Source organism: Mixophyes fleayi, chromosome 4 (assembly GCF_038048845.1).
Source record: "Mixophyes fleayi isolate aMixFle1 chromosome 4, aMixFle1.hap1, whole genome shotgun sequence".
Lineage (NCBI taxonomy): Eukaryota > Metazoa > Chordata > Amphibia > Anura > Limnodynastidae > Mixophyes > Mixophyes fleayi.
This window is the reverse complement of record NC_134405.1, coordinates 126365595-126393150: the sequence shown is the minus strand read 5'-3', so window position 1 is coordinate 126393150 and position 27556 is coordinate 126365595. Positions and strand designations below refer to the sequence as shown.

The 27556-nt window shown below is 40.2% G+C and overlaps 1 protein-coding gene across 1 annotated transcript in view; it reads left to right on the top strand.

Moving 5' to 3' along the window:
- The window catches only part of LOC142151996 (long-chain fatty acid transport protein 2-like), a 65982-nt gene extending 42051 nt beyond the window's left edge, over positions 1–23931 (top strand). The window contains exons 7-10 of the mRNA XM_075208170.1: positions 17455–17653; positions 20633–20730; positions 22944–23074; positions 23755–23931. Coding sequence (XP_075064271.1) covers positions 17455–17653; positions 20633–20730; positions 22944–23074; positions 23755–23931 — 605 coding nt within the window. The remainder of the gene's footprint in view (positions 1–17454; positions 17654–20632; positions 20731–22943; positions 23075–23754) is intronic.
- Positions 23932–27556: the final 3625 nt, after the last annotated feature.

The window sequence follows — 27556 nt, the reverse complement described above, 5'->3', positions numbered from 1 at the left end:
AAGATAGTGAACTGCAACAGGAGTCAAATATACCAGCAAGCGTCAGGGCTACAGGCAGACAGGCAAGTCCAGTATCCAAGCCGAGGTTAGGGCAACAAGCAAGCAGGCAAAACAATAGTCTGGCATTGGTCACAACAGTAAGCAATCAGAGATCACAGGGTAACACAGGAGAATCCTGGAGCAGGTCAGCAGAGTGAAACATTGAAGCTTTAATCGTCAAGGAGGCTGAGCCCTCCCTACCTTGAATATTGTTGCCCAATGAGAATGCAGGATCACCCCTGCAATAATAAGTCTCAGGAGGCTGTTAAATAGAAACTGCACGCGCCCAGCTGTTTAACAGCTCGCTCGGCGCGGTGGCAAACAACTGGGACGCTCAAACCGGAAGTGACGTCCCGGCTGTCTGGGCAATAGCCAGGATGCTGGAAGACACAGGCAGACCACTGCGAGTAGCGTGGCAGCCCGTGACACAAACGTGGAAAATTGTATATAGTAGAAAGCAGCCCAACATCATCTACCAGCCAAATGGATAGACACTTGCAATCGTCACCGGTGTCAACAACTTCATCATCATCCAACCCATTATTATTATTTGCTAGTCCAGCATCAAATTATCAAATTCCAATTAACTCTCCTAATGCAATTTATGATTCCCAAGAAATATTCTTGCACTCTACAGCTGCTGCTGAGGGAGAAAAATCTATACAGAAGATGAGGAAGTGTTTTACATAATTATCTGTGAAGCAAGCATTTTCAAGAGGAAACAAGTCAGCATCCTGTTGCACCAGGGCCGTCTTTCCCATTGGGCACAATGGGCAGGTGCGCGGGGGCCCTGCAGCCTAGGGGGGCCTGTCGGAGGCAGCAAAAAAAACCAAAAACCTGAAAAAAAAGAAGAAAATATTTACCTTGCAGTCAGCTGGCGATCCAGCTCCCTCCATGGTCTCCTCCTCCGTCGCACTCGCAGTGCATTTCGGGCGTGATGTCATCATGCCCGCCGGACATCCATTGCAGAGCGCAACGGAGGAGGAGACCATGGAGGGAGCCGGATCGCCAGCTGACTGCAAGGTAAGTATTTTCTTCTTTTTTTTCAGGTTTTTTTTTTTTTTTTTTGCTGCCTCCGACGGGCCGCCCTGGGCTAAAGGGCCCATATATATAATCATTTTTTTTTTTTTGTGTATATAGGGGCCCCAGTGCACTGCTGTGCCTGGGGGCCCAAAATGTTCTTAAGAGGGCCCTGTGTTGCACAGCAGATCACTAAGGCCATGACAGCTATGTTAACATTGGATGTGCGCCCAATTTCAACCATCAATGCAACAGGTTTTAGACGATTACTTGAGGTCATGTGTCTATGCTATAAATTTCCATCTCAATTCCATTTCTCCAGAACATCAATTCCTCAGTTGTACTGTGAAGTTAATCAAAAAGTCATTCAGTCTCTAGAAAATGCCATTGTACCAAAAGTCTGCTTAACTATGGATATGTGGACAAGTGGTCATGGTCAAAACAAAGACTATATGACAGTGATAGCCCACGGGTTAAATGTGTCGCCATCAGCAGCAGCGCCGGAAGGTTTTCCATCATTTTTCTCATCCTTTATGCATAGTAGACGTAGCACTCACTGCCAGATCATTCACAGGCAAGCTACTCTGTGTATTGCTGGTTTCACAAAAAAACATACTGGTGTGAATCTTTTGGAAAAACTCAAGAACGTGATAGCAAAATGACTCACTCCGCTAAGACTTACCTCAGGATTCCTCATTGCCGATAACAGAGCCAACATTGTGTGTGCATTACAACTTGGTAAATTTCAACACGTACCATGCTTTGTACTCAATATAAACTTGAAAAATGAGAGGTCAGTGCAGGAGATGCTTTTTGTGGCCCATAAAATTACTGCGACCGCATGAAGAACATTGCAGCAGCTGCCAAAAAAAATGTAATCTGCAATGCCATCAACTGAAGCAAGAGGTAATAACAAGGTGGAATTCCACACTTTATATGCTACAGCGACTAGAGGAACAGCAACAAGGGGGAACATGTTATCTTATACCAGCAGATTGGAGAATCCTTACTGTTTTATGCAAGCTACTGAAACTTTTTGACATTTTCACAAATGAAGTGAGCTCACACACTGCTAACCTGAATCAAGTCATACCCCTAAACAAGCTACTGGAGAAGATGAAGGAGGAAAAGAAAGGTAGCGATTCCACAAAGTATGTTGGCCTTGTGGATTAAGTTCTTTATTTACTTCACAAGGATCTAAGGGTTTGCAGCATCTTGAAATTGGATCACTACAGTTTAGCAACCATGTTTGATCCTAGGTTTAAGTCATATGCCATGTCTTTCTTTCAGAATGACCCATGTAAACAGCTCTTTGTGAGCAATCTGTGGGCTCATTTTGGACAATGCTATGTTTCCAACTTTGTGGCAACAGTTTGGGGAAGGCCCTTTTCTATTCCAACATGACTGTGCCCCAGTGCATAAAGCAAGAACTACAAAGACATGGTTTGATGAGTTTGGTGTGGAATAACTTGACTGGCCCGCATAGAGCCCTGACCTTAACTCCATTGAACACCTTTGGGATGAACTGGAATGGAGATTGCGAGCCAGGCCTTCTTGTCCAATATCAGTGCATGACCTCATAAATGCTCTACAGAAAGCACAAATTCCCACAGAAACACTCCAACATCTTGTGGAAAGCCTTCCAAGATGAGTGGAAGCTGTTATCGCTGCAAAAGGGGGACCAACTCCATATTATAAATATATATATTTGAATAAAATATCATTACAGGCCCTGTTGGTGTAATGGTCAAGCGTCTGAATGCTTTTGTCCATATAGTGCTTGTGTGTTTGTGTATATATATATATATATATATATATATATATATATATGTTTAGAGGTCTTGGAGTGCCTTTTAAATTGTATCACGCAGTATAAATATAATCCATTCACGGTGCACCACCCGCTGGCAAAAAAAAAGTAGTTTAAAAAAAAAGTAATTTAAATAAAATTACCTGGCTGCAAGTACCAGGCCCTGCAGGCAGGCACGGGTCCCGGTAATTTGTACCCGCCCCCCATCTCAGCACCCCTGCATGTGTGACCCCCTGAACAGGGAGATTCACAACACCAGATCAGAATAGAAGTCAACCTGAACATTCAACCCTTCTCTCTAACCACTGTGGATCCAAACACTGCAAACCCCACTGCATGAATTGGGAATGACAGCAAAGTCTAAAAAACACCATGCACACAGCCTGAAAGAAGGTGTTCCAGATCCTGGGTAAGTAGTCTCTATCATCTTAAGAGCCAACACACTCCCTGGAGCCTCATAACAGTCTCAAAGAGGAGGAGAAAGAGAAGGACAGTCAGTCCCAAGCTATACTAGGTACTAGGCGGGTACTCTGCAAGCACTATTAGGCAGAAATGCTTTTATTACTTTTCAGAAAAGACATTCCGAACATTGGTATAAGCATTGTTGAGGTGATTTCACTTAGACGTAATATCACTCGTAGTTGCTACAAAAAGCCCATTTTGACACGGATAAAGAAAATATGATTTAACAGGTCAGTATTAACATTGCAGGATTTGGAAAATGTCTCTAGGTGACAAAATGTGAGAATCAGGGGTAACTGAAATGCAGTTGCTAACCTCAGCATTACGTGGCTCATCTGTTACAGCATGAGTCCACAGAAACTAAGCCCCATGCAATAGAGATGCAAAGCACAATAGAGTGATTTTAATGTTTCTGTATTCCTGTTTCTAAGCAGGAATACAGAGTGACATTCAACATCTGAGGTGCAGTGGTTAACTTCTCCATAGTTTCAGGAGTTGAGCAACCTTGTGTCTAGGTTTGAGTGGGGAATGCATGGTGAAGCCAATTTCCAGAAGTCAGGGTATTTAACATTTAGTAAGCAACACAAAAAAATTGTCTTGCGTACATTAGGTTTATATTTTAATTCAATTATTTTGAAAACACTGAACGCATATATTTCTACCTGCTTCTGGTCTGACCAGGTTACGGTCTCAATTCATATACTAAGGACTCAAAGGAAACCTCTGCAACAATAAAAACGTAATGACAATCATCATCATCACCATTTATTTATATAGTGGCACTAATTCTGCAGCGCTATACAGAGAACTCATTTACATCAGTCCCTGCCCCATTGGAGCTTACAGTCTAAATTCCCTAACATACATATACACAGATTATGGTCAATTTGTTAACAGCCAATTAACCTATCTGTATGGTTTTGGAGTGTGGGCGGAAACCAGAGCACCCGGAGGAAACTCACGCAAACACGGGGAGAACATACAAACTCCACACAGATAAGGCCATCGTCGGGAATTGAACTCATTGATGTGAGGCAGAAGTGCTAACCACTGAGCCACCGTGCTGCCCTAACACAATGACTCTTGTTATTATTCCCCAATTAAGTGCAATTGCAAGAAACATTAACCCACCACTTTCAAGAACATATAAATTCTGTATGTAATGTATCTAGTGTTTGGGCTGTGCATAAGGCAGTCTTAAGAGGCCTTCTGTTTCAGATGGGGGCAACATGTAATAAGTTGTGATCAGCAGATTAATTTAGCTATTATACCGTTATACAATTATATACGCATCTCAACGATATCAGAAAAACACCCTTCCTGAGTCTTTATTTGATTAAACTAGATAAAAACTACTTAATTGTACAAAAAAGAGGATCTTAGATGGACTATAACTAAATGCTACTAAAAAGCTAATAAGCTAGATACTATGCTGGTCAATAAGTTGCATTTTATACCACACTTAAAAATGATTAATCTGTTTAGGCAGTATTTTCATATGCCACATTTAAAGAAGGAAGCATCCAGACAATTGATAACAGAGAGAGGTTATTTCTGCAATTGTTAGTCTTAAAGTTTCAAAAGTGTCAGACTGATGGCTTAACAGCCCAATATTTAGGACACTTTGGTTTGATTCTTGCATTTCTTGCAAATATGTTTAATGGCCTTCTGCAGGAACATACTCTCCTGATATAATTCTTACAAGCAAATGTATTGTTTATCCATATAACAGGTACTAATCTTTGAGTACCCTGCCAACTACTGCCCAATTTTTATTTTAAACACTGACATCAAAATATTAGCAAAATTCCTGACTTTAAGATGACATAATGGTTTACCTAATTTAAAACATCCTGCCCAGCTGGGATTCATATTACACTGAAAGCCTGTGGATAATATCAGAATAGTCTCAAATGTACGTCACTTATTTCAAACACAAAATGTTCCCTCAATGCTGCTTACACCCCCCCCTCTCAGTTTTAATGTTATGGTTTAAGCACTCTGTCTCCCCTGCAGCTAAAGTTAAATTAGGACGCCAGCCCTTACATCTTCAACTTTACAGCTAAATAATGTTACACCCCAGGGCCGCACTATTATCTTTGATCATCATTACTTTTGCCATTAGCAATTGGACCCCTAGAGTAGCAGCTATTAGATGCCGTAAGCCCATTTATGAAATTAAAATTGAGGAAGGGGTACATAAGGTCTCTCTTTTAGCTTATGATCTACTCCTAACGCTAACTAAACCTATGACCACCTTGTAGTACCTTGTCTCATTAACAGAGGATTTTGGTCACTTATAAGTAGAGATGGGCGGGTCCGGTTCTCCGAGAACCGAACCCACCCGAACTTTGGGTATCCGAGTACCGAGCTGAGCAGCTCGGTACTCTCCCGCCCATTCCGAATCCAAATCGAGGCCAAACGTCATTGTGACGTCGTCGGATCTCGGGGCTCGGTTCTCGCGATACTTCAACTTTATAAATACCCGCCTCCACAGCAATCCATCGCCATTTGACAGAGGGAGAGAGCAGGGTGTAGTCATAGGCTAATTAGAGCAGGGATAGAGAATACAATATTGTTCTTGCAATTGCTCTTAATAAAATCGCTAGTGCAGAGAGGAGGATAGAGGTTTATTATTTTTTCTTCATATTTGGCACTCCCCAGCGCTTTTGGGGTGTCCCCCATAATTGTGCATAAATATTTCTGGCTGTCAAAAGTCATATCTGTCAGCAGTATCTACTAAATAATTTTTAGCACTCCTCAGTGCTTTTGGGGTGTCCTCCCTAATTGTGCATTAATATTTCTGGCTGTCAAAAGTCATATCTGTCAGCAGTATCTACTAAATAATTTTTAGCACTCCTCAGTGCTTTTGGGGTGTCCTCCCTAATTGTGCATTAATATTTCTGGCTGTCAAAAGTCATATCTGTCAGCAGTATCTACTAAATAATTTTTAGCACTCCTCAGTGCTTTTGGGGTGTCCTCCCTAATTGTGCATTAATATTTCTGGCTGTCAAAAGTCATATCTGTCAGCAGTATCTACTAAATAATTTTTAGCACTCCTCAGTGCTTTTGGGGTATCCTCCCTAATTGTGCATTAATATTTCTGGCTGTCAAAAGTCATATCTGTCAGCAGTATCTACTAAATAATTTTTAGCACTCCTCAGTGCTTTTGGGGTGTCCTCCCTAATTGTGCATTAATATTTCTGGCTGTCAAAAGTCATATCTGTCAGCAGTATCTACTAAATAATTTTTAGCACTCCTCAGTGCTTTTGGGGTGTCCTCCCTAATTGTGCATTAATATTTCTGGCTGTCAAAAGTCATATCTGTCAGCAGTATCTACCAAATAATTTTTAGCACTCCTCAGTGCTTTTGGGGTGTCCTCCCTAATTGTGCATTAATATTTCTGGCTGTCAAAAGTCATATCTGTCAGCAGTATCTACTAAATAATTTTTAGCACTCCTCAGTGCTTTTGGTGTGTCCTCCCTAATTGTGCATTAATATTTCTGGCTGTCAAAAGTCATATCTGTCAGCAGTATCTACTAAATAATTTTTAGCACTCCTCAGTGCTTTTGGGGTGTCCTCCCTAATTGTGCATTAATATTTCTGGCTGTCAAAAGTCATATCTGTCAGCAGTATCTACCAAATAATTTTTAGCACTCCTCAGTGCTTTTGGGGTGTCCTCCCTAATTGTGCATTAATATTTCTGGCTGTCAAAAGTCATATCTGTCAGCAGTATCTACTAAATAATTTTTAGCACTCCTCAGTGCTTTTGGGGTGTCCTCCCTAATTGTGCATTAATATTTCTGGCTGTCAAAAGTCATAACTGTCAGCAGTATCTACTAAATAATTTTTAGCACTCCCCAGTGGTTTGCGCTCAGAATGGATTCAAAGCAGTCCACATATGATCTGAATGAGCAACCAGGTTCTGTCACCAGTCCTGATGTTAGTGTTCCCAGTACGTCATCTGGCCAAGGCGATGTCAAACAACAGAGTGTTTTCAAATTAGTGCAAAAAACAAAAACCAAAAAAAAATTTACTGTATTGAAGCGAAAAAGAAGTGTAACTGAGCAAAAGTTAAGTGACGATAAAAAAAAAATTGCAAGCATGCCATTCTACACACGCAGTGGCAAAGAGAGAATGAGGCCTTCACCTTTGGCTATTAGTGGCAGATCCCAAAAAGTTACCCAGCCTACAATTGGTGCACAACTACTGTTACGCGTCAAAGCCGAGCTGCAAGATAACAGTGAGGCATTACAGGAGAATATTTGCTCTGATTCACAAATGACAACAATCCCTGTGGAGAGTCCATCCAACAGTGGGATGTCTAATCATGAGCATTCTGCTGATGTGTGCCTTAATAGCCCGAGTGTAGCCGGTGATACCCAAATTGAGGATGCCACTTTGGAATTAAAAGAGGATGAGGGGGAGATTTGTGTAGGCGACGAGGGTGCTAATGAGGATGTTGATGAGGATGAGGTTGTTTGTGTAAGTCCTGCACCAGTGGCAGCAGTTCTGGCACGTGACAAGAAAAAGGCCATTGTCATGCCTGGGCATAAAACAAAAAAATCCACTTCTTATGTGTGGAATTATTTCTACCCAAATCCAGACAACAATTGTATAGCCATTTGTAGTGTATGTGAAGCCACAGTCAGTCGAGGGAGGGACCTTAACCATCTTGGAACCTCGTCTATGTTACGCCATTTAACGAGAGTTCATGGCAAAGTGTTGGGAAAAGCTGAAAATTCTTCCCAAAAGAATACAAGTACTCCCTCATCAGCTAAGACCCTCCGCTCACCGACATACAGACGGCTACAAAATACACCCACCACACCATCCTCATCAATATCCTCAGTAGCGCTCGGAGTTAGCCCGGCATCCCACTTAAGGCTGGATGACTCTGGCACTATTATTGATTCCTCTGAAGAAAGCGTTAGTCCTGCTGCTGCTGTTGCTGCTGCTGGGGGTGAATCGTCATCCCAGAGGCAGGTTAATAAAATGAGCAGTCCTACATTTCAGCAATTAACTGTGAAACAATCATTTGCGAGGGGAAGCAAATATGACAGCAGTCACCCAGTCGCCAAGCGAATCACAGACGCCATGGCTGCAATGTTAGTGTTAGATCTGCGTCCAATCTCCACAATAAACGCAGCTGGTTTTTCACAGTTAATTGAGGTTTTGTGTCCGCGTTACAGAATTCCATCGCGACACCATTTCTCCCGTAAAGCTATTCCACAACTATACCAAAAAGTGTGTAAAAATGTAGAGATTGCGCTGAAAAATGCCATTCTGCCCACTGTTCACTTAACCACAGATATGTGGACAAGTGGAAGTGGCCAAACCAAAGACTATATGACTGTGACAGCCCACTGGGTTGATCATTCACCTTCACCAGCAGGAACAGCAGCAGCATGTACACCACTACGTAACATTTGTCACAGGCAGGCCACTCTTTGTATCACCGGCTTCACTAACAGGCATACGGCTGACAATTTGTTACGCAAACTGAGAGATGTGATTGATGCATGGCTTATACCACTCGGACTCTCCCCAGGGTATGTCATTTCAGATAACGCCAACAATATAGTGCGAGCATTACAGCTGGGTGATTTCCAACATATTCCCTGTTTTGCTCACACCATCAACTTGGTGGTGCAGAGCTTCCTACGAAATAACCGTGAGGTGCAGGAGATGCTTTCGGTGGCCCGTAAAATTTCAGGCCATTTCAGGCATTCAGCCACAGCATGTAGGAGATTACAGCAGCTCCAAGAGCAGTTTAACTTGCCCTGCCACCAACTTAAGCAAGAGGTGGTAACTAGGTGGAATTCCACCCTGTACATGCTTCAGAGGATGGAGGAACAGCGCAAAGTCATCCAAGCATATTGCACAAGTCATGACATTGGGAAAGGAGGGGGGATGTATTTCACTCTTGCACAGTGGGGAATCCTTTCAGTGCTGTGCAAGGTGCTGAAACCATTTGAAGTTGTGACATGTGAGGTCAGTGCAGACTCTGCTAGTTTGAGCCAAGTCATTCCTTTAATTAGACTATTGGAAAAGCAGCTTGAGAAAATGAAGGAGGAGCTGAAAGCAAGCAATTCAGCAAAGTATGTTGGCCTTGTCGATCAAGTACTTAATTCGCTTCACAATGATCCTCGAGTTATTAAGATCTTGAACTCGGATCAGTACGTTTTGGCCACTGTGCTTGATCCAAGGTTTAAAACCTACATTGAGTCTTTACTTGTAAATGAGCGAGATGTGAACTTTTGCAAGGAGCTATTGCTCAGCAAGTTGGCCGCTGAACTGGGCCTCGGCTTGACGACGTGTCCTCCTTCACTTTCTCAAGCTGTTGCTCGTAAAAAATTAAATTTCCAAAAAAGAAGCAGGGAAGACACAGGGGGCAGACCAGAACAATTTAACATCTGGGCTGGTTTGAAGGATTTTTCAAAAAAATGTGTCACTTTGCCCATAACTCCATCCAATATGAGTATAAACATGCAAAGGATGGTGGAGGATTACTTTCAAGAGGTAGTTGATATGGAAATGTCAGACATTCCCTTTCCTTACTGGGAAGAAAAGCAGGCCATTTGGAAACCCATGTACAAACTTGCTTTGCAATACCTAAGCTGCCCACCCTCCAGTGTGTACTCTGAACGAGTGTTCAGCACAGCAGGGAACTTAGTCAGTGATCGCCGTAGAAGGTTACTTCCCAAAAATGTGTAGAAAATGATGTTTATAAAAATGAACTACATCTTCCACGAGGAAGGCCTTCACCATCCAAGACATCCAAGCACTGACTGTTCTCTAATGGCGGATTCAAGGGGCGATGAATTGATAGTCTGTGATGATGACGTACACACTGATGAGGGTGAGGATTAAGCTGAAGATGATGCCGATAACATCTTTTTAAAACTTTCTATGTAAGTGTAGGGTGCAATCTACCCCCAAAGAGGAAAGGGACTTGTGGCATTTCCATATCACATACCATCTTGAAAGGCTGCTGTTAGGGCAATTTATCCTTAAGGGTAGGGTGTCATAGACAGAGTGACCCTAAACTGGCTTTGTCCATTTTTCATAATATTGTACAGTCTATAATGGCTGAATTTTTGGGTATTTTATACAAGTGGAGGGGGGCCTAGAGAGACAGAAACCAAACTGGCTTTTTCCATGTCAATTAATATTGTACAGTCTATAATGGCTGAATTTTTTGGTATTTTATACAAGTGGAGGGGGGCCTAGAGAGACAGAGTGACCCCAAACTGTCTTTCTCCATGTCAATTAATATTGTACAGTCTATAATGGCTGAATTTTTTAGTATTTTATACAAGTGGAGGGGGGCCTAGAGAGACAGAAACCAAACTGGCTTTCTCCATGTCAATTAATATTGTACAGTCTATAATGGCTGAATTTTTTGGTATTTTATACAAGTGGAGGGGGCCTTGAGAGGAAGAAACCAAACTGGCTTTTTCCATTTCTTTACATATTTAACTATAAGTGTAGGGTGTAATATATATTCAAAGACGATGGCTGCATTGCCAATATGCATAGATGGAGAGGAAGACAATCTGTTTTGTGTGTAGAATAGGCCTACCAACGAAGAATTAAACTGTTTTTTTGGATGATTTATTACCTCAACAATTAGATTACTTGTCTCTAAAACAGTTGGAGCACTAAATTGGGTTAATTTAGGCCCAAAAACATGGATTTTCCAAAAAAATAGCAAAACAAAACCAAACAAAACCAAAACCAAAACCAAAACACGCAATGGCGGTTTTGCAAAACCAAAGCCAAAACCAAAACACGACGGTAATCCAGATCCAAAACCGAATCCAAAACCAAAACACGGGGATCTCTACTTATAAGCTTGCTTATCCATATATCTAAATTTGGAGCATCGATCTGGCCCCACTAGTAGTCTAACTATTAGATCTAAACGTCCCACTTATGTTGAAAAAAGAATGGCTAGGTTATCGAGGAATCAAAATAACCCTTTTTAGCTTCAGTATATGCGTGCAACAAAGATATTAGAGGCTTATATACGGTCTAATTATAAATCTGTGAGACTAGTGCAACTTATTTCACTTCAACTATGTCTGTTCCTTTTGCGTATATGACACTTGATGATATCATATTATGTAAATTAGGGTTATGCAATTTTAGCATTAACACTGTCAGGTCTACGTACATTTGGAGTGCAAATATGTCCCTCTCCAATTGAGCCTCTAAGCGTGGTCATGTTTTAGCTGCTTAGTTGATATATGTCTTGCATGAAAATATTTTCATTCCAAGGGGGGAATTCAATTAGTCTAAATTTTTTTACAGAATCTCCACTGATTTTTCCTCACAAAATATGAGCAGAGATTTTATCGTAGTAACAGTAAAAATGCGCAGCTGCGATGTTCTGAAGAACATCATGGCTAACTGAATTCCCCCATATGTGCATCAACAATGAAACAGCTGTATCGTTTAAGATTTTCTTTCATTTTCTCATAACAAATCTTTAATTACAACTCATATGGAAAAAAGGTATTCCAACTAGAGAAAAGACAAGTTAATAACTAACAGTTAGTTTTACTCAGTAACTTCCATGGAAAATGCAACATCCTAGAAATCATTGTGCTGCTTCTGGCCACCTAAGGTTGGAATTTAGAATTATTGGGCCTGATTCATTAAGTAAAACAATTGAGTAAGTAGTCTCCTGAACAAAACCATGTTACAATGCAAGGGGTGCAAATTAGTTTTCTATTTTGCACATAAGTTAATACTGTCTGTTTTTCATGTAGCACACAAATATCAACTATAAATTTCATTGTAAAAATAAGCTATCAAGTATTTGTGTGCTACATGAAAAAACTGATGGTATTTAACTTGTGTGCAATATAGAAAACTAATTTGCACCCTTTGCATTGTAACATGATTTTGTTCAGGAGACTACTTGCTCAATTGTTTTACTTAACTTTCCTTAATGAATCAGGCCCATTGTCATTAATGCAAGGTGACCAGGAGAAGGAACAAACTCATGAAATGCAGTGCTCAGCTGTTATAGGAAAAATAGCCAATTGTACTATAATGTCAGAATAGCATCAGGGCCGGCGCTCCCATTAGGCAGCCTTAGGCAGCTGCCTAGGGCGCCGGCCTCTGGAGGGCGGCACTAAGGACTTCTTTATACATAAATAATGCGGGCCGAGGACAGATCGCCTGCCCGCCCGCCCGCCCGAACTCCCGCCCGCAATAATGCGGTGCTGCACTGTAGCAGCACCGCATTTTGAAATTTACCTGGCGCCTAGTTCCCGGCTTCTGGCGCCGGGTAGTGACGTCACGCCACTGCCGCTGCGAGTGTAGAGTGTAGAGGAGCAGAAGACAGAGAAAGAAGCAAGCAAGAAGAGAAAGGAAAGAAAATGAAGAAACTAAGGTGAGTACAGGAAAGAGGAGGCTACAGAAAACAGGAGAGGACGGGGGACGGATGCTATACATATGGGGGAGAGAACGGAGGCTACATAAAGGGGGGGGGTGGAGGCTACAGTAAGGAGGCAGAATGGTGGCTATACAAGGAGTGGGGGATGGAGGCTACAGCAAGGAGGGAGAATGGAGGCTATACAAGGAGGGGGGGATGGAGGCTATACAAGGAGGGGGGATGGAGGCTACAGCAAGGAGGCAGAATGGTGGCTATACAAGGAGGGGGGATGGAGGCTACAGCAAGGAGGCAGAATGGTGGCTATACAAGGAGTGGGGGATGGAGGCTACAGCAAGAAGGGAGAATGGAGGCTATACAAGGAGGGGGGGATGAAGGCTATACAAGGAGGGGGGGTGGAGGCTACAGCAAGAAGGGAGAATGGAGGCTATACAAGGAGGGGGGGATGGAGGCTATACAAGGAGGGGGGGATGGAGGCTACAGCAAGGAGGCAGAATGGTGGCTATACAAGGAGGGGGGATGGAGGCTACAGCAAGGAGGGAGAATGGTGGCTATACAAGGAGGGGGGATGGAGGCTACAGCAAGGATGGAGAATGGAGGCTATACAAGGATGGAGAATGGAGGCTATACAAGGAGGGAGAATGGAGGCTATACAAGGAGGGAGAATGGAGGCTATACAAGGGGGTAATGGAGGCTATACAAGGGGGGGAATGGAGGCTATACAAGGGGGGGGGGGAATGGAGGCTATACAAAGGGGGGGAATGGAGGCTATACAAGGGGGGAATGGAGGCTATACAAGGGGGGAATGGAGGCTATACAAGGGGGGGGGGAAATGGAGGCTATACAAAGGGGGGGAATGGAGGCTATACAAAGGGGGAGAGAGAACGGAGGCTACAGAAAGGGGGCGAGAGGAGAGAACAGAGGCTACAAAAAGGGGGGAAGAATGGAGGCTACAAAAAGAGGGGGATAATGGAGGCTACAAAAAGGGGGGGAGAATGGAGGCTACAAAAAGGGGGGGAGAATGGAGGCTACAGAAAGGGGGGGGGAATGCAGTATATAGAAAGGGGAGAGAATGGAGGATACAGAAAGGGGGGAATGAATGCTACAGAAAGGGGGAGAATGAATGATACAGTAAATGTGTGTGGGGGAGAATGGATGCTACAGAATATTGGGGAGGGGGAGGAGGCTGGAGAAAATAGGGAATTGGGGGATAACAATTAGAAATGTCCTTGAGTTAGAGACTCTGGCGTCTTGTACTAAAATAGTGTCATGACAAAATGCAGCTATGCATAATGAAGCACAGCTTTAATTCACCTTGCTGGGGCTACTCTAGGATAGTTAAGGAACCATTTATGTGTTTTAGTATTTGCCCTCTATTTGGCTCTCCTCTGTTGCCCTCTATTAGTATAATTAATTTTACATCTGCAGAATACATTAACAAATGCAAATAAAATAGAACGGTCTAGATTATCTGTCATTTAGATTACCTTTCTCTATTTATTTGCATGTGTTAGTATATTTAATATATCATGTACAGAATACATTAATAGACAGCAACAGAGGAGAGCCAAGTAGTGGGCAGGGGGGCATGTGAGTAAATCTGGTGTTATGCGGCTGGCATATGTGACACAAGCTGATGGGCAAGGGGTGACATATGTGAGAACAGCTAGTGGGCAGATGGGCATGTGTGAGTGAAGTTGGTGGGCAGGGTGGTACATGTCAGTGTGTAACAGGTGAGTGATGTCATGTTTTCTTTTCTTTCATTTGTTTTGTTCTGAAGTCTAGCATATGGAGCCTCCCCTCTAGATATCCTGGTGTTGCTCCTGGGCAGCAGTGAAGCCTGGACAGCATTCTGCATCAGACATCAGTGCTGCGTCAGACATCTGGACTGCATCCTAGCCAGCCAAGAGGAGGTAAGAGTTATTATTTTTAAGTGTGTTAGGGGCTGGGAAAATAGATTTTTTTTTTGGGGGGGGGGGGGGGGGGGCGGCAAGCTTAAGCTTTGCCTAGGGTGCTGGGCAACCTTGCACCGGCCCTGAATAGCATACTGCACTTCCAAATATGTACACCTGGATAACATGAATTTGTGTATAGGTGGCTGTCCTCAGTAACATACTCCAGTAGATCAGTAAGTCTATAAGTCACATGTCTTTACAATCAGTTGAAGTGTTATCTCCTGTGACCTTTGCATGTATATCCAACATCATTTTTTCAGTTAATGAACATAAGATTTTGTTTCTGTTAATATCACCCACCAACATGCACACACCATATAAACATTCAGATTCCAATAACACTGAAATAAAGAATCCAGCAGGAAAATTAAGGCAACAACAGGAAACGTATTAAATGAACACATACATTTCTTACTGCAAATTTTCAGATCAGTGGTTTAAGCATTGTTGGTAGATTTGATCATGATTAAAGTGACGGTTTTTGTATTCTAAAGGTTGCACTACTCCTATACAAAATGTACCTGCCAGGATGGAAAGAGCACTATTTTTACATGTAACATCAAAATTACTAGCCAGACTGTAATTAACCTATAAAATGAAATAACAGGGAGAGGACCTGACCATTGTCCTTCCTCTACCACAAAGAATAGTAGAAGGGCCGTATCCAAAACCTCTTTCAAACACCATGCACTCACTGTCTCAAAACACCCTCACATATACACACAATTAGCAAGAGGAAACTTGGGATCTGGTTCAGTTATAGCATCTTCCCCCCCCATAGACAGTGTGCATCCTTTGCAAAATAAAGTGATGCACACACAGCATAAGTAGTGAGACTGCAGAAACAACCATTGGCATAAGCCATTGCAGCACACCCAGCTTGGGGGCATGTGACTGCAAGGACCAGTTGGAAGCTATTGGTCTGCTTGGTTATCTGCTCCTGCTATACCCTGCACATAATTGAGGCAGGAGCCATTAATGGTCAGATATGGCAGGAGCTCACCTGGGCCTTGGAATGTTGCCCCATTCATGCCCATTACAGTCCACTACCGTCAAGACCCCAAAGCAGGCAAGGGCCACCCTCCTCTTGGTGCCCCTGCCTACACATACTATTGACACAATATGCTAGTATGTTAGACATACGTACCAACATCTGAGAAGGCTAAAGCTAGACATACTTACCACCCCTTAGCAGACATATTGATACAATAATCACCAATCACTAAAATGCATAAGAGGCCTGTGAAGCTACACCTTTTTTCAATTTGTAATGGGTTATAGAGCAGCTTAAAGCACCTACTACTGAATAATAACAATAAATATTGTTCCTTTATACAGTATAAGGTTTTATTTCTAATGTTTATCTTATTTTTATTCAGGGACAATAGCAATAGTTCTCAACTGCAGCCATTGGTGACACTTATGGGCCAGATTTCAGACATCTCTCCTATTTGATCCATATTTACTCCATTGTATTCCTGTATACTTAAAACATCCTATAGATTATAAGCTTGCGAGCAGGACTTTCTCACCTATTTGTCCATACTACCCAGTATTGTCTATTACTATGTTTGTCCCCAATTGTAAAGTGCTACGGAATTTGCTGGCGATATAAAAATAAATAATGATGATGATGGCTTGTTTAACTCCATCAAGTACTGCTTCTGAGATTGCTGCACCTACACTATCACTCATTTACGAAAGCACTTTTTTATTGTTGTGAACATTTCTGAAAGAAGAACATGCAGAAGATAAGGACTGATAGCAATAAGACCTCTGAGCTTAGTCAAACAAACCCTAAAAACCAGCAGTACACTTAAGCAGCTACCATGGATATGTATAATACCTTCTTACATCAGTGACTGTGTATCATATTATAAATCATACAAAGTATTTATAGCCATGCTACTCCAGATAATTGCAGTTTATTTAGCTATACTATAGCACATGACCTAAAGCTCTTGTGTAGAGTAAAAAAGATCCATATGAGCACACCCATATATTTAAATAACAATAAGAAACCATTTAAAAAGATGTCAAATAAGGATCAATCCACTTTATACCCCAGTCAGCGCAGGTCCACCTATACATACCCATGGTCGGCACGTTTGTTCTGACTCATGGGAATTTGGAATTTATGCCCATGGTGAGCGGTGCCTCTAGTGCACATGCATTATGCCATAGACATGTCCCCTATCAGGTGAGACATGGTCATATCCCACTTAAGAAGTTTCAAATGTTGACAGATATGTCTATAGACAGGTTGGAAAGCCCTAAGGGAGAGCACAAAAAGTATTTTTCAAAACCAGGATTTGGTTACATCAATCGCACCTGCCTAGTTAATTGTAAATAAAAAAAATGCTTATCTGAATGTACTCTCTTTGTCTCAATTTCTTGGTATCAATGATTCTAGTTTGGCGCTACTGTTTTGTTTACAGGATTTCAAAGTAGGCTATTCATATGGTAATATGTATTGAACAACTTTCTTATATAATGGTTAAAAACTGTTACTGTAAAAATTCTAAATATATTACAAAGTTATATGACACATGACCTATAAAGCACTTTATAATTATATATATTTACTTTTAAGTTAATGTTCATTTTTCAAAAGTCACTAACAGCAGCTAAAGAGGGTTCATGTGATTTTGTTTTCTGACACCATTGGTGAGTGAATCTTTGTGTTATTGTGCCTCTTACACTACAATAGTATTTGTTTTACAAGTTTACAATGAGTAATTTGTAATATTATTTGATCACAGGTGAGACTGGGCTGCTAATTTCCCAAATTACAACTACAAATCCTTTTACTGGATACGCAGGAGAGGAGTTTCAGACTGAGAAGAAAAGACTTCGAGATGTATTTAAAAAGGGAGATATGTATCTTAACAGTGGAGATTTGCTAATGATAGACAAAGAAGGTTTTGTATATTTCCAGGATCGTGTAGGAGACACATTTCGGTAAGATATCTGCTGTCTTCTTTCAGCATAGCTCAATCATTAGACAAATGCTGCAATCTGATAGGTATGACCCCCTACACTCTGAGCACTAAGAAAGCTCATACAATTGCTATTACATAACATTATATCTTTGGGGTCAAAATGTTACTTTACCTTATTGGTTGTATAGTATTTGCCTTCAATGTCCTATTGAGATGTTCTAAATATGGTAGGATACACTCTAAAAACCCTGTCTGCAATGTTCTTATATCTTTTCCAGGAAGCATATTGTAAGCTTGCCATTCTGTGCACTCATTCAATCTTCGTCTATTGCCTTTGGCTTGCTAAACCAGCATGACCGATTTGGTGCACTCACAGGAAATGGGACGTTGATGTGTAGCCCATTTCCTTGGAGCTCCCAGATAAGTGTGGATGCACCTATGTAAAGATTAGGCCTGGTGTTCATCGGGAGCCTTTTATAGGTTCTGTTTTGGGTTTATTGATTTTTCTGATCCTTACTGTGTTTGACAATTCGCCTGACTTAGACCTTGCCTGATTGCTCCTTTCCCTTACTTATGCCTAGAACTTGTCTTTGCATTTCTATTCTAGTAGTTTACTGTCTGAAATGTTACGGGACAAGCCTGACTTTTGACCTTTTACTCGCTTGCTGATTTGGTGTCTTACACCCCAGTGATCAGCTGCTCAGACTCCTACCGCTCATCATTATCTCTGCCAACATAGTCTGGCTCCTTGCCATCCTAAACAATAAATACCTATGACTCTTTTAAAAAGAGTTGGGACAACTGAGTACCAATAAAAATATAAAGCTTTATGGGAACATTGAGGTGAAGAGTATAATAGTCTGATTACTTATGTTTATTGATGGGATTGGATTCAGATTTGAAAGATCTATGCCCCTTCAGTGATCCTTCCTAACAAACTTTTCTGCCATAAAGGTGGTTAAACTGATCACAATCTTATCCATACAAAACATGCTCTTGGAGAGCAGTTAGAGATTATGTTATTTCCCCATTTATAATTCCCCATTTATAATTTACGTTTCAGTATTACCACTATTTTACTTGGACTGGACTGAATGCCTGAAGAAGAATGCTATCACAAGTGGAGATAGAATAGGACTCCACATAATTGAAATACAATAAATGAATAGAATTTATTGATTCAAAAGAATATAGAGGACCCAGATTCGTGGATTATACCTTATTTTGTCCCCTTTTAATCTATATTCACACATAATCTTTTCTTGAATAACGTATATTTAACTTTATATTTCACAAGAAGAATTAACCATGAACATGCTGTTTACATTTATTTTAATAATATACCAATAAAATGTTTTTTTTTATGAAGTTTGGATTTATAGTTGAAATAACATTCTTGTACAGGTATTGATAACATTAGTGCCTCTGGTATCAGAACCCCTTTCTCTTGTATATCAATATTATTATTGTTCTGGGAGTGCACCATAACAATATTGATTGAGGTTGATATACCAGAACTAGCACAAAAGAGGTAAGAAGATATACCTGGTGCGAATATCTTTATTAACAGAGTAGAAACAGTTTCTTGATGCATTTCTCACATTATTAAAGCTTATGTAACCAGTCTATTTGGTGCTGCAATTTATTATAATTTAACCTAAGGTCACTTAAAAAAATAAATGTTAATATTTACTTCCTAATAAATCACAGGAGTTTTGTAACCTATGTGAGTTATTTAACAATAGTTTTTTCACAAAGGTGGGCCTATTTCTTAAAAATCAACGATAGGGCTGGTTTCCTATAGCTGCATTTAACAGCGATAAGACACCTATTGCCTTATTTTATCAATAAAAACTCAGTCAGCCAAGTGATATTCAGCTACCTAAATGGTAACTTACCACCAGTATAAGGGGATCTGCCCATGCATGACAGGAAGCTCAGACTTAGATTTCCAGGTCCACATTGTAGAAAAAAAAAGTTATAAAAAGTATTTTAAAAAAACATAAATATTTTAAAAATATTAACATCTCCATAAATAATTTTTTCACCTATTAACTCCTGTTATTACCATCATTTTTAGGATTGCAGCGATACATGTCAAATAGGCTTCTCCATGCTTTTAATGAGGAAGGCTCTCACCGGTGATAGCTGGCGAATTTCTTTGCTGTGGGGGCTTCTGTTGGTGATAGCATGGCGGTTGTCCTTGATAGATAGGGAGAAGCCCTATCTCTGGCAAAACTCACGCAAATATAAAGCTTTTCTCCCTATAATAAATAGACTCCTGCGTATATTTTAAGCCAACTCAATCTTATTGTTTATGGAAATTATAACATGAACAACAAATTGCACATATGCCACACTGATGCTAAAGAAAAATACTTTAATTGCTATTCTGTATAATGCTGTGCATCACCTCAGGGGAATTTCTTGTTGCTAATTATGGAACTGTTACATTACCTGTATTCACTCTCAGTATTTGGTGATAAATGGGAAACTGATGTACTATGGATTGCACGGTTATTGCTTATGGCACTCCCGTGTCCTGGTTTTTATCAGTGAAACTGTGATTTGTAACTCACTGTAATTTGCAACTTACTATTATTTTCTTGAAATTAGATCTCTCTTGTATGTGTATTAGTAGGATTCAGAGGAATAGACACCTACAGTGAAAACAAGGAAGGACTGACTGCTAAAAAGATATGTTCTCTTTCAGACATCTCCCTCCCTGAAGTTAGTTTGCACTGGTAACTGTGTTATGGTTAGTCCTCCACCTGATGGATTCAAGATCTCAAGAGAAGCCAGCAGTAGTTTACATTCACCCACTCCAATCCTGCTTAAACTTAAAATGTAGTGACATGTAACCTGGGTGATGCAGTGGAAGCAATGTTGACAGTAGTCAGTTCCTTAAAAAAAGCGGTAGATTTATTATCCATGCAGCATTATATTATGGACATTTCATTCTGCTAAATAAGGTACACATGAATTAATTCTTTTGCAGCTGGAAAGGGGAAAACGTGGCAACTACTGAAGTGGCAGATATTGTAGGGGTGACGGATTTTATTGAAGAGGCTAATGTTTATGGCGTTACTGTGCCTTGTGAGTATTCATTGGTACTGTAGCAAAATATGGTAATTAGGCATTCTTAATGTTTCTGCTACTAGAATATGTTGCTAGGTTTCTTCTAATTTATGTACATAAATTATCAGAAAATCTTGTCACTTTTCCCATTCGTTTCAATGCCACCTTACTTTCAATGATTTTCCAGTATGTGTGCAACACGTAGAAACCAGATTGAAATCAATGTTAAAAATTCCAGTAATAAATACAAATATATTTTTAAAATGCTGTCCCATATTTTCCCCAAATTCAGCTCTAGACAATCTGGCTGGTTTCCATTACAGGGGCACAAACAGGATTTTTAAGGGGAGGGCTTCCCCCCACCCAAAGAAAAAAAAAGCGAGAGAGCTGCTGTGCATGCTCCGTTTCGGCAGCACTGTACTATACAGGCGCTGTCAAAGAAGCGTCCGCGGCGGTGCTGTATACAATACAGCACCGCCGCGGCTGCTTTATAGTACAGTGCCGCTATGTAGGAGCACTTCTTTAGCGGAGGGGGGGGTGTTTCTGGAGACCCAGAAACCCCCCCTGCGTGCGCCCCTGCATTATACCAGGGAGACAGTGAACATGTGGCCTCTCTGAGAGAGGAAGGTGCAAATAAAACAACATACCTTCCCCCTCCCAGAAAATGCCAGCCCTCTGCTGAAAAGTGCCAGGGCTATTTCCAGAACCCCCTGGGCTCTGAGGTAATGAACAATATTATGACCACTGGAGTGGTAACATTGCTACACTAGTGGTCCCAAAACAATGGGCTTAGGTTCCTAAGACCTTTGTCCATTATAACAAAAGAGTAAAAATAAGTAAGCACACACACAACTTAAAATTAGCTTTAATTAAGACTCCCTTGTAACATTTATTCACCATCTTCATTCCTGATCCACCGTAGTCCAAAAGGAATATGAAATCTTATTTTCTTGTGTCTGGATTCACCATAAACCAAATGAGAAAACTCCCACTACCCACCCAAAAAAATCAAAGCACACGCTCACTATTTCTGCCCGCCAGTAAATTATCACAACGAGGAGTCTCAGAGTTTACCCTTTTCTGCCAGTCAGTCACAAATGGCCAGAGTGGAAAACCGCTTGTGATTGGCTGCTGGAAAAGGCCTGAGGAGACCCTGCTTTGACCATTTAGCAGTGGGTAGTGTTAGTGATAGGGTGTGTATTTTGGACTGAGGATTCCCTACCCCATATTTGGGCTACAGCTATGAAGACAGTAGAAAGCAGGAAAGAAGATTTTATTTCCCATTTGGACTACAATGGAGCAATAACAATGATTGGGTCAGGACTGCAGGGAAGCAGGCAGAGAGTTGACTTCAGATGGATTCAACACAAGACAGCTGAGTAAAGATTATAGTTGGTTCTTATCCGTTGCTCATAGTATTTCAGCAGCTATAGTCTCTTTTTTTTCAAGTCTTTGAGGATATGTCTCCATCTTCTTTTTCTCTTAGTCAATTTTTTTTGTACAGATAATTACATGAAAAAATATAACAAAGAAATCACAATATAGTGTAGTATCTCTGAAAATATTTGAATAAACATCATTTACCAAAAAGAGATTATGATTTGTTATATTTTCTTTCATGTACTCTTCTGCACAAGAGAAAAAGACAGAGACACCTCCTCATATAAAGTGTTTGAAAAAAGACTCTCTGTTTATGGTATGTGATTTATTTTGAACACACATGCAATTTTGTAATCGCTATTTATTAGATCAACATTTGTAATTGGTACAGAGACACTGTTTATGGTTATGTGTAATCAAATCTGTTGCCTAGGTTGAGGTAGGGTAGCAAGAAATTGTATTATATATGGAATTCAAGGTTGTTAACTGTACTCAAACACTGTAGAATATCACACATAGGAATCATGACAATTGAATCAGGCAATTAGCAGACCACTCTGCAAGGTTTATAAAGGTTCAGGCAAGAAGATGTTCTAGAATATATGTAAGAAATGTAATTGAGGGTAGATGCCCTTGCTGTATTGACCTCTATGTTTGTGATTCCTGCCAGGAAAGTAATATTGTAGCATCTGAAACCTGTCAATGTGATCGAGGTTGTACGTAGGGTGGCTCCAGAGTGGACAAACAAACCAGCATATAAATACAGATTATATATATTCTAATACAAATAAATTATAATCAAATAAATGTACCATTTCTCTACAGCAGCGCTTAACTTTTCATTTGTCTAGATCATGAAGGGAGAATTGGAATGGTATCCATCAAACTTAAGGAAGGACAATCATTTGATGGGGAAAAACTGTACAAACAAGTGGCAGATTATTTACCTAATTACGCGAGACCTCGTTTTGCAAGAATACAAGTAAGCAAATTCTATATATCGTTAATAAATTAAAAATCCAGACCAGTAATCTCTCATCAACTACTTTAGGACCAACATTATTTTATCAGAATATATTTTCAAATTTCATATATCAAGAATGATTTATTTATTTTTTAAGATATCTGTTAATATATATTTTTATTATTGATAGGCCAAATACACATAAATTGCACATTTTGTATTTTCAGCCTGCAATAATTTATATGCATCCTGAATGTCTGTTTAGTAAAAACGATCAATCTGGTAACCCTAACATTGGAGTATATGAGTCAGACAGCAGAGTTTAGGATTCAATTCTATCAAGCAGTCAACCATAGCAAAAACGACTTCTCCTCCTCCTCCCCATGAAAGCTCCTCAGCTTCCTAAACATTCCTGCTCTATGAACAGTAGGGATTTCCTCTGGAGGGACATCCATGGGTTCACGAGCAGGGTATTGGGAGTTTCCTTTTAAAATAATATTCTGGCTGAGGTTCCCTTTTAAAATGTAAATCTTTGTTTTGCTTTAGTTACATAAATTTGGCATTTCTCCCCACTATTAAACATTCTGCCTCATTTTATAAACAGCTTTCTTACTGTTTAATTATACATCTGTACTTTTGAAGCTCCAGCTCCAGATGTTAAGTGACTATATCTAATTAAGCATTGCTTAAATGTACAGGACATCATGGAAGTTACTGGAACCTTCAAGCAGCGTAAAGTGGAACTGGTCAAGGAAGGCTTCAACCCACTCACTATAAAAGATCCTCTGTACTTCTTAGATGAAGCCAAAAGACGATACAGACCAATGGATTCCCAGACTTACAATGCCATTTTGGAAATGACATTGAAACTGTAGTTTGATACACTAAATAGATCAAAGTTTAATTATAGCTGTTCATGACTCAAATTAGCATTTTAAATGCTGTAATCAATTTCTCATGGATGTTTTGTGTGAAATGACCAGACCATTTAAATAAAATGTGTGTGTGTGTCTATGTGTATGTATAAGCAGTGCTCAAACTGGGCCAGTATATGGCAGAATGCTATACCAACACTATTCCCATCACATACAGCTATTCACTACGGGCGGCAAAGTACTAATCCTGTTGCTGCAAGGGACAGTAGGGAACAAATAGAGACATTTCACCTCCTTCGCCTTACATCTGCACAGGACACCTGAGAAGAACCAATATATTTGTGTGCACACAGAGAAGTCCTTAACGGACTTCCTCTTCGTGGCTGCCTGAACTACCAAAACCACTGTAAGGAGTCTTACCGAAGAAGAGTGTTTGTGAATGGTATGCTGCTAATCAGACAAAATAAAGCAAACCAATACCCTACACTTGTAAATCCTCAAAACGGGGTAATGAGTGACACTATATTAGGTAAGAATTCCATAACATGCTTGTGAGAATTAGGTTTGTGCTGCTACTTTTCTGTAAAGGACATCATAGTAACATAGTTGATGAGGTTGAAAAAAGATACCAGTCCATAAAGTTCAACCTATTTTGGATCTCCTGCGATCCTGCACTTATATTTGAAATTGATCCATAGTAAGCAACCGCCAATCTGTTTCAATTGTGAAAATCCCCCCAGACTCAATATTGCAGTCCTATTTTTACCCTATATCCACTACTATCCTTCATTTTAATTAACGGTCGTATCCCTGGATACACCTTTCCGCTAAAAATTTTGTCTAACCCTTTCTTAAACATATCTATTGAATCTGCCATCACAACCTTCCCTGGCAATGAATTCAATATCTTGACTTCCCTTACTGTAAAGAACCCCTTCCTTTGCTGGTTGTGAAATTTCCTCTCCTCTAACCTTAGGGGATGACCACATGTCCTGTGTATGGTCCTTGGAGTAAAAAGTTCCCATGAAAGCTCTCTGTATTGGCCCCTAATGTATTTGTACATAGTAATCATATCTCCCCTTAGATGCCACTTTTCTAAAGTAAACATGCCTAAACTGGCTAACCTTTCCTCATAACTTAATGACTCCATACCCTTTATCAATTTTGTCGCCCTTCTCTGAACCCTTTCTAGTTCCAAATTATCTTTTTTATAGAGTGGTGCCCAGAACTGTACTGCATATTCAAGATGAGGTCTTACCAACGATTTATACAGTGGCAAAATTACACTGTCTTCCCTTGCATTTATGCCCCTTTTTATGCATGCCAATACTTTGTTTGCCCTTGCAGCTGCTGCTTGACATTGAGCACTATTGCTAAGTCTACTGTCTACGAGCACTCCCAAATTCTTTTCCATTATAGATTCTCCTAAATTAATTCCATTTAATTTATAGATTGCGTTCTTGTTTTTGATCCCTGAATGCATAACCTTAGATTTATCTGTGTTAAACCTCATATTCCGCCAAATCCTCCAGTTTATTTAAGTCCCTCTGTAGAGAAGCTACATCTTGATCTGATTTTATTACCTTACAGAGTTTAGTGTCATCTGCAAAAATAGAAACTTTACTCTCTAAACCATCACCAAGGTCATTAATAAATATATTAAAAAGGAGTGGCCCCAGCACGGAACCTTGAGGTACTCCACTTAAGACCTTTGACCAATTAGAAAATGTTCCATTTATCACAACTCTCTGTTCCCTATTCTCTAACCAGTTTTCGATCCAAGTACAAATGTTGATTCCTAGACCCAGTTCCCTTATTTTGTAAACCAACCTCTTGTGTGGACCTGTATCAAAGGCCTTTGCAAAATCTAAGTAGACCACATCTACTGTCCTGCCCTGGTCTAAGTTCCCACTAACTTCCTCGTAGAAACTAATTAGATTAGTTTGACATGACCTATCCCTCACAAATCCATGTTGATTCCCACTAATAATTTTATTGCGTACCAAGTAATCCTGAATACTGTCCCTTAAAGTACCTTCCAGTAGTTTCCCCACTATTGATGTCGGGCTTACAGGTCTATAATTCTCTGGTTGTGATCTCGTCCCCTTTTTAAACAATGCCACCACATCTGCTATTCGCCAATCCCTTGGTACTGAGCCTGATGAGATTGAATCTCTGAAAATTAAGAATAGCGGTCTAGCTATTTCTGAGTTTAACTCCATAAGTGTAATATATCACTACTGAATCATTATCTTCCCAGAACATCCTATACAAGGAGACTAATGTAAAGCTGGTTAGATACAAGAGAAATATAGCTTTAGTTTCTCTCTATGCCGTCACAGATTGAGTGACTGATTTTGTAACTAAAGTCAACGACCGTTGTTGCATTTGAATGAAACATGGTACACAGCACTTGTGACTCCTTGCAAGAGATTATCTACAAGATATAAATAATGCTATTACTAAAACGGATTATAAGTGGAATGTTACAATGTTAAAGTCAGTAAAAGTAGGAATAGCAGACACTGTAGCAATTTGGTTGATTGTGGACAGCATAGTGACATATTTACCTTTATGTAGAGATTTCTCTCATAAGGAACAATGGAAGTTATACAGACTACTCCTATAACAGCCATTTGCTGCAACTAGTTCCCCAACACATTGTAATATAGTATTTTTGATTTCTTGATCACAAAAGAAGTCTTGTTATATCACACATTATGCAACAGGATGATCATGTATTTACTATCCATATTTTTCCAGCCTGTATTAAATAACTTCTCATGACCTTACCTTGTCCAACATCCAGTGGTTGAATTTAGCTGGTATATGGTGGTATGCTATACTGCCACTTCTCCTACTGCCTTCATTGTAAAACTATTAAATTCCCACCTACATTCCAATTATATTTTTCATACCGCCACTTCTTAATTTCCATACTTCCACTTTAATATCAATTCAGTATATTCTTTATGGCAGAGGTCCCATGGTCCCAGTAAGTGCCATATTACCCTCTGAATTGTATTTGAGGAACATTAGCACAGATGTACTGTATCGCTGTTCTTAATGGTGTAATGTAAGTATGCGCCTATGTACAATGTAGAAGGCTTTGTAAACTACATTTTACATAGGAGCATATTTACATTACCCCATTAAGAACAGTGATAATCCCGTCGCCATGGTGAATGACGTCATGAAGGGGAGCCGGCGTATTACTTGTTCGTGATTGGTTCAAGTTGTTTTCAACAGTAGTTGTCATCGGTGATCGTCAGTAAGGAGGCCTTCGGAATCATCAAGTCGTGGTAAGTGTTGTCGGGGTAGTCAGCATCGATATGCTGACTACCACAGCAAGAGAGATGTGAGGGATTGGTGGAGGAACATCAGGGAGAGGTAAAGGGACATGTGAGAGGTGGGGAACATAGAGGGTATAGCCTTGCATTATTTATCATATCTTTCACATTCAGAGGAATAACATTTTCTATACTTCCACTTCTAAATTTCCACTTTAAAAGCATGGCTATGTGGTGTTATGCCACTTCTCCTAGTTATGGTGGAAAAACTATCAAATTCTATTCACCTACATTTTTCATACCGCCAATTCTAAATTTCCAGTGGAAAAAAAAAG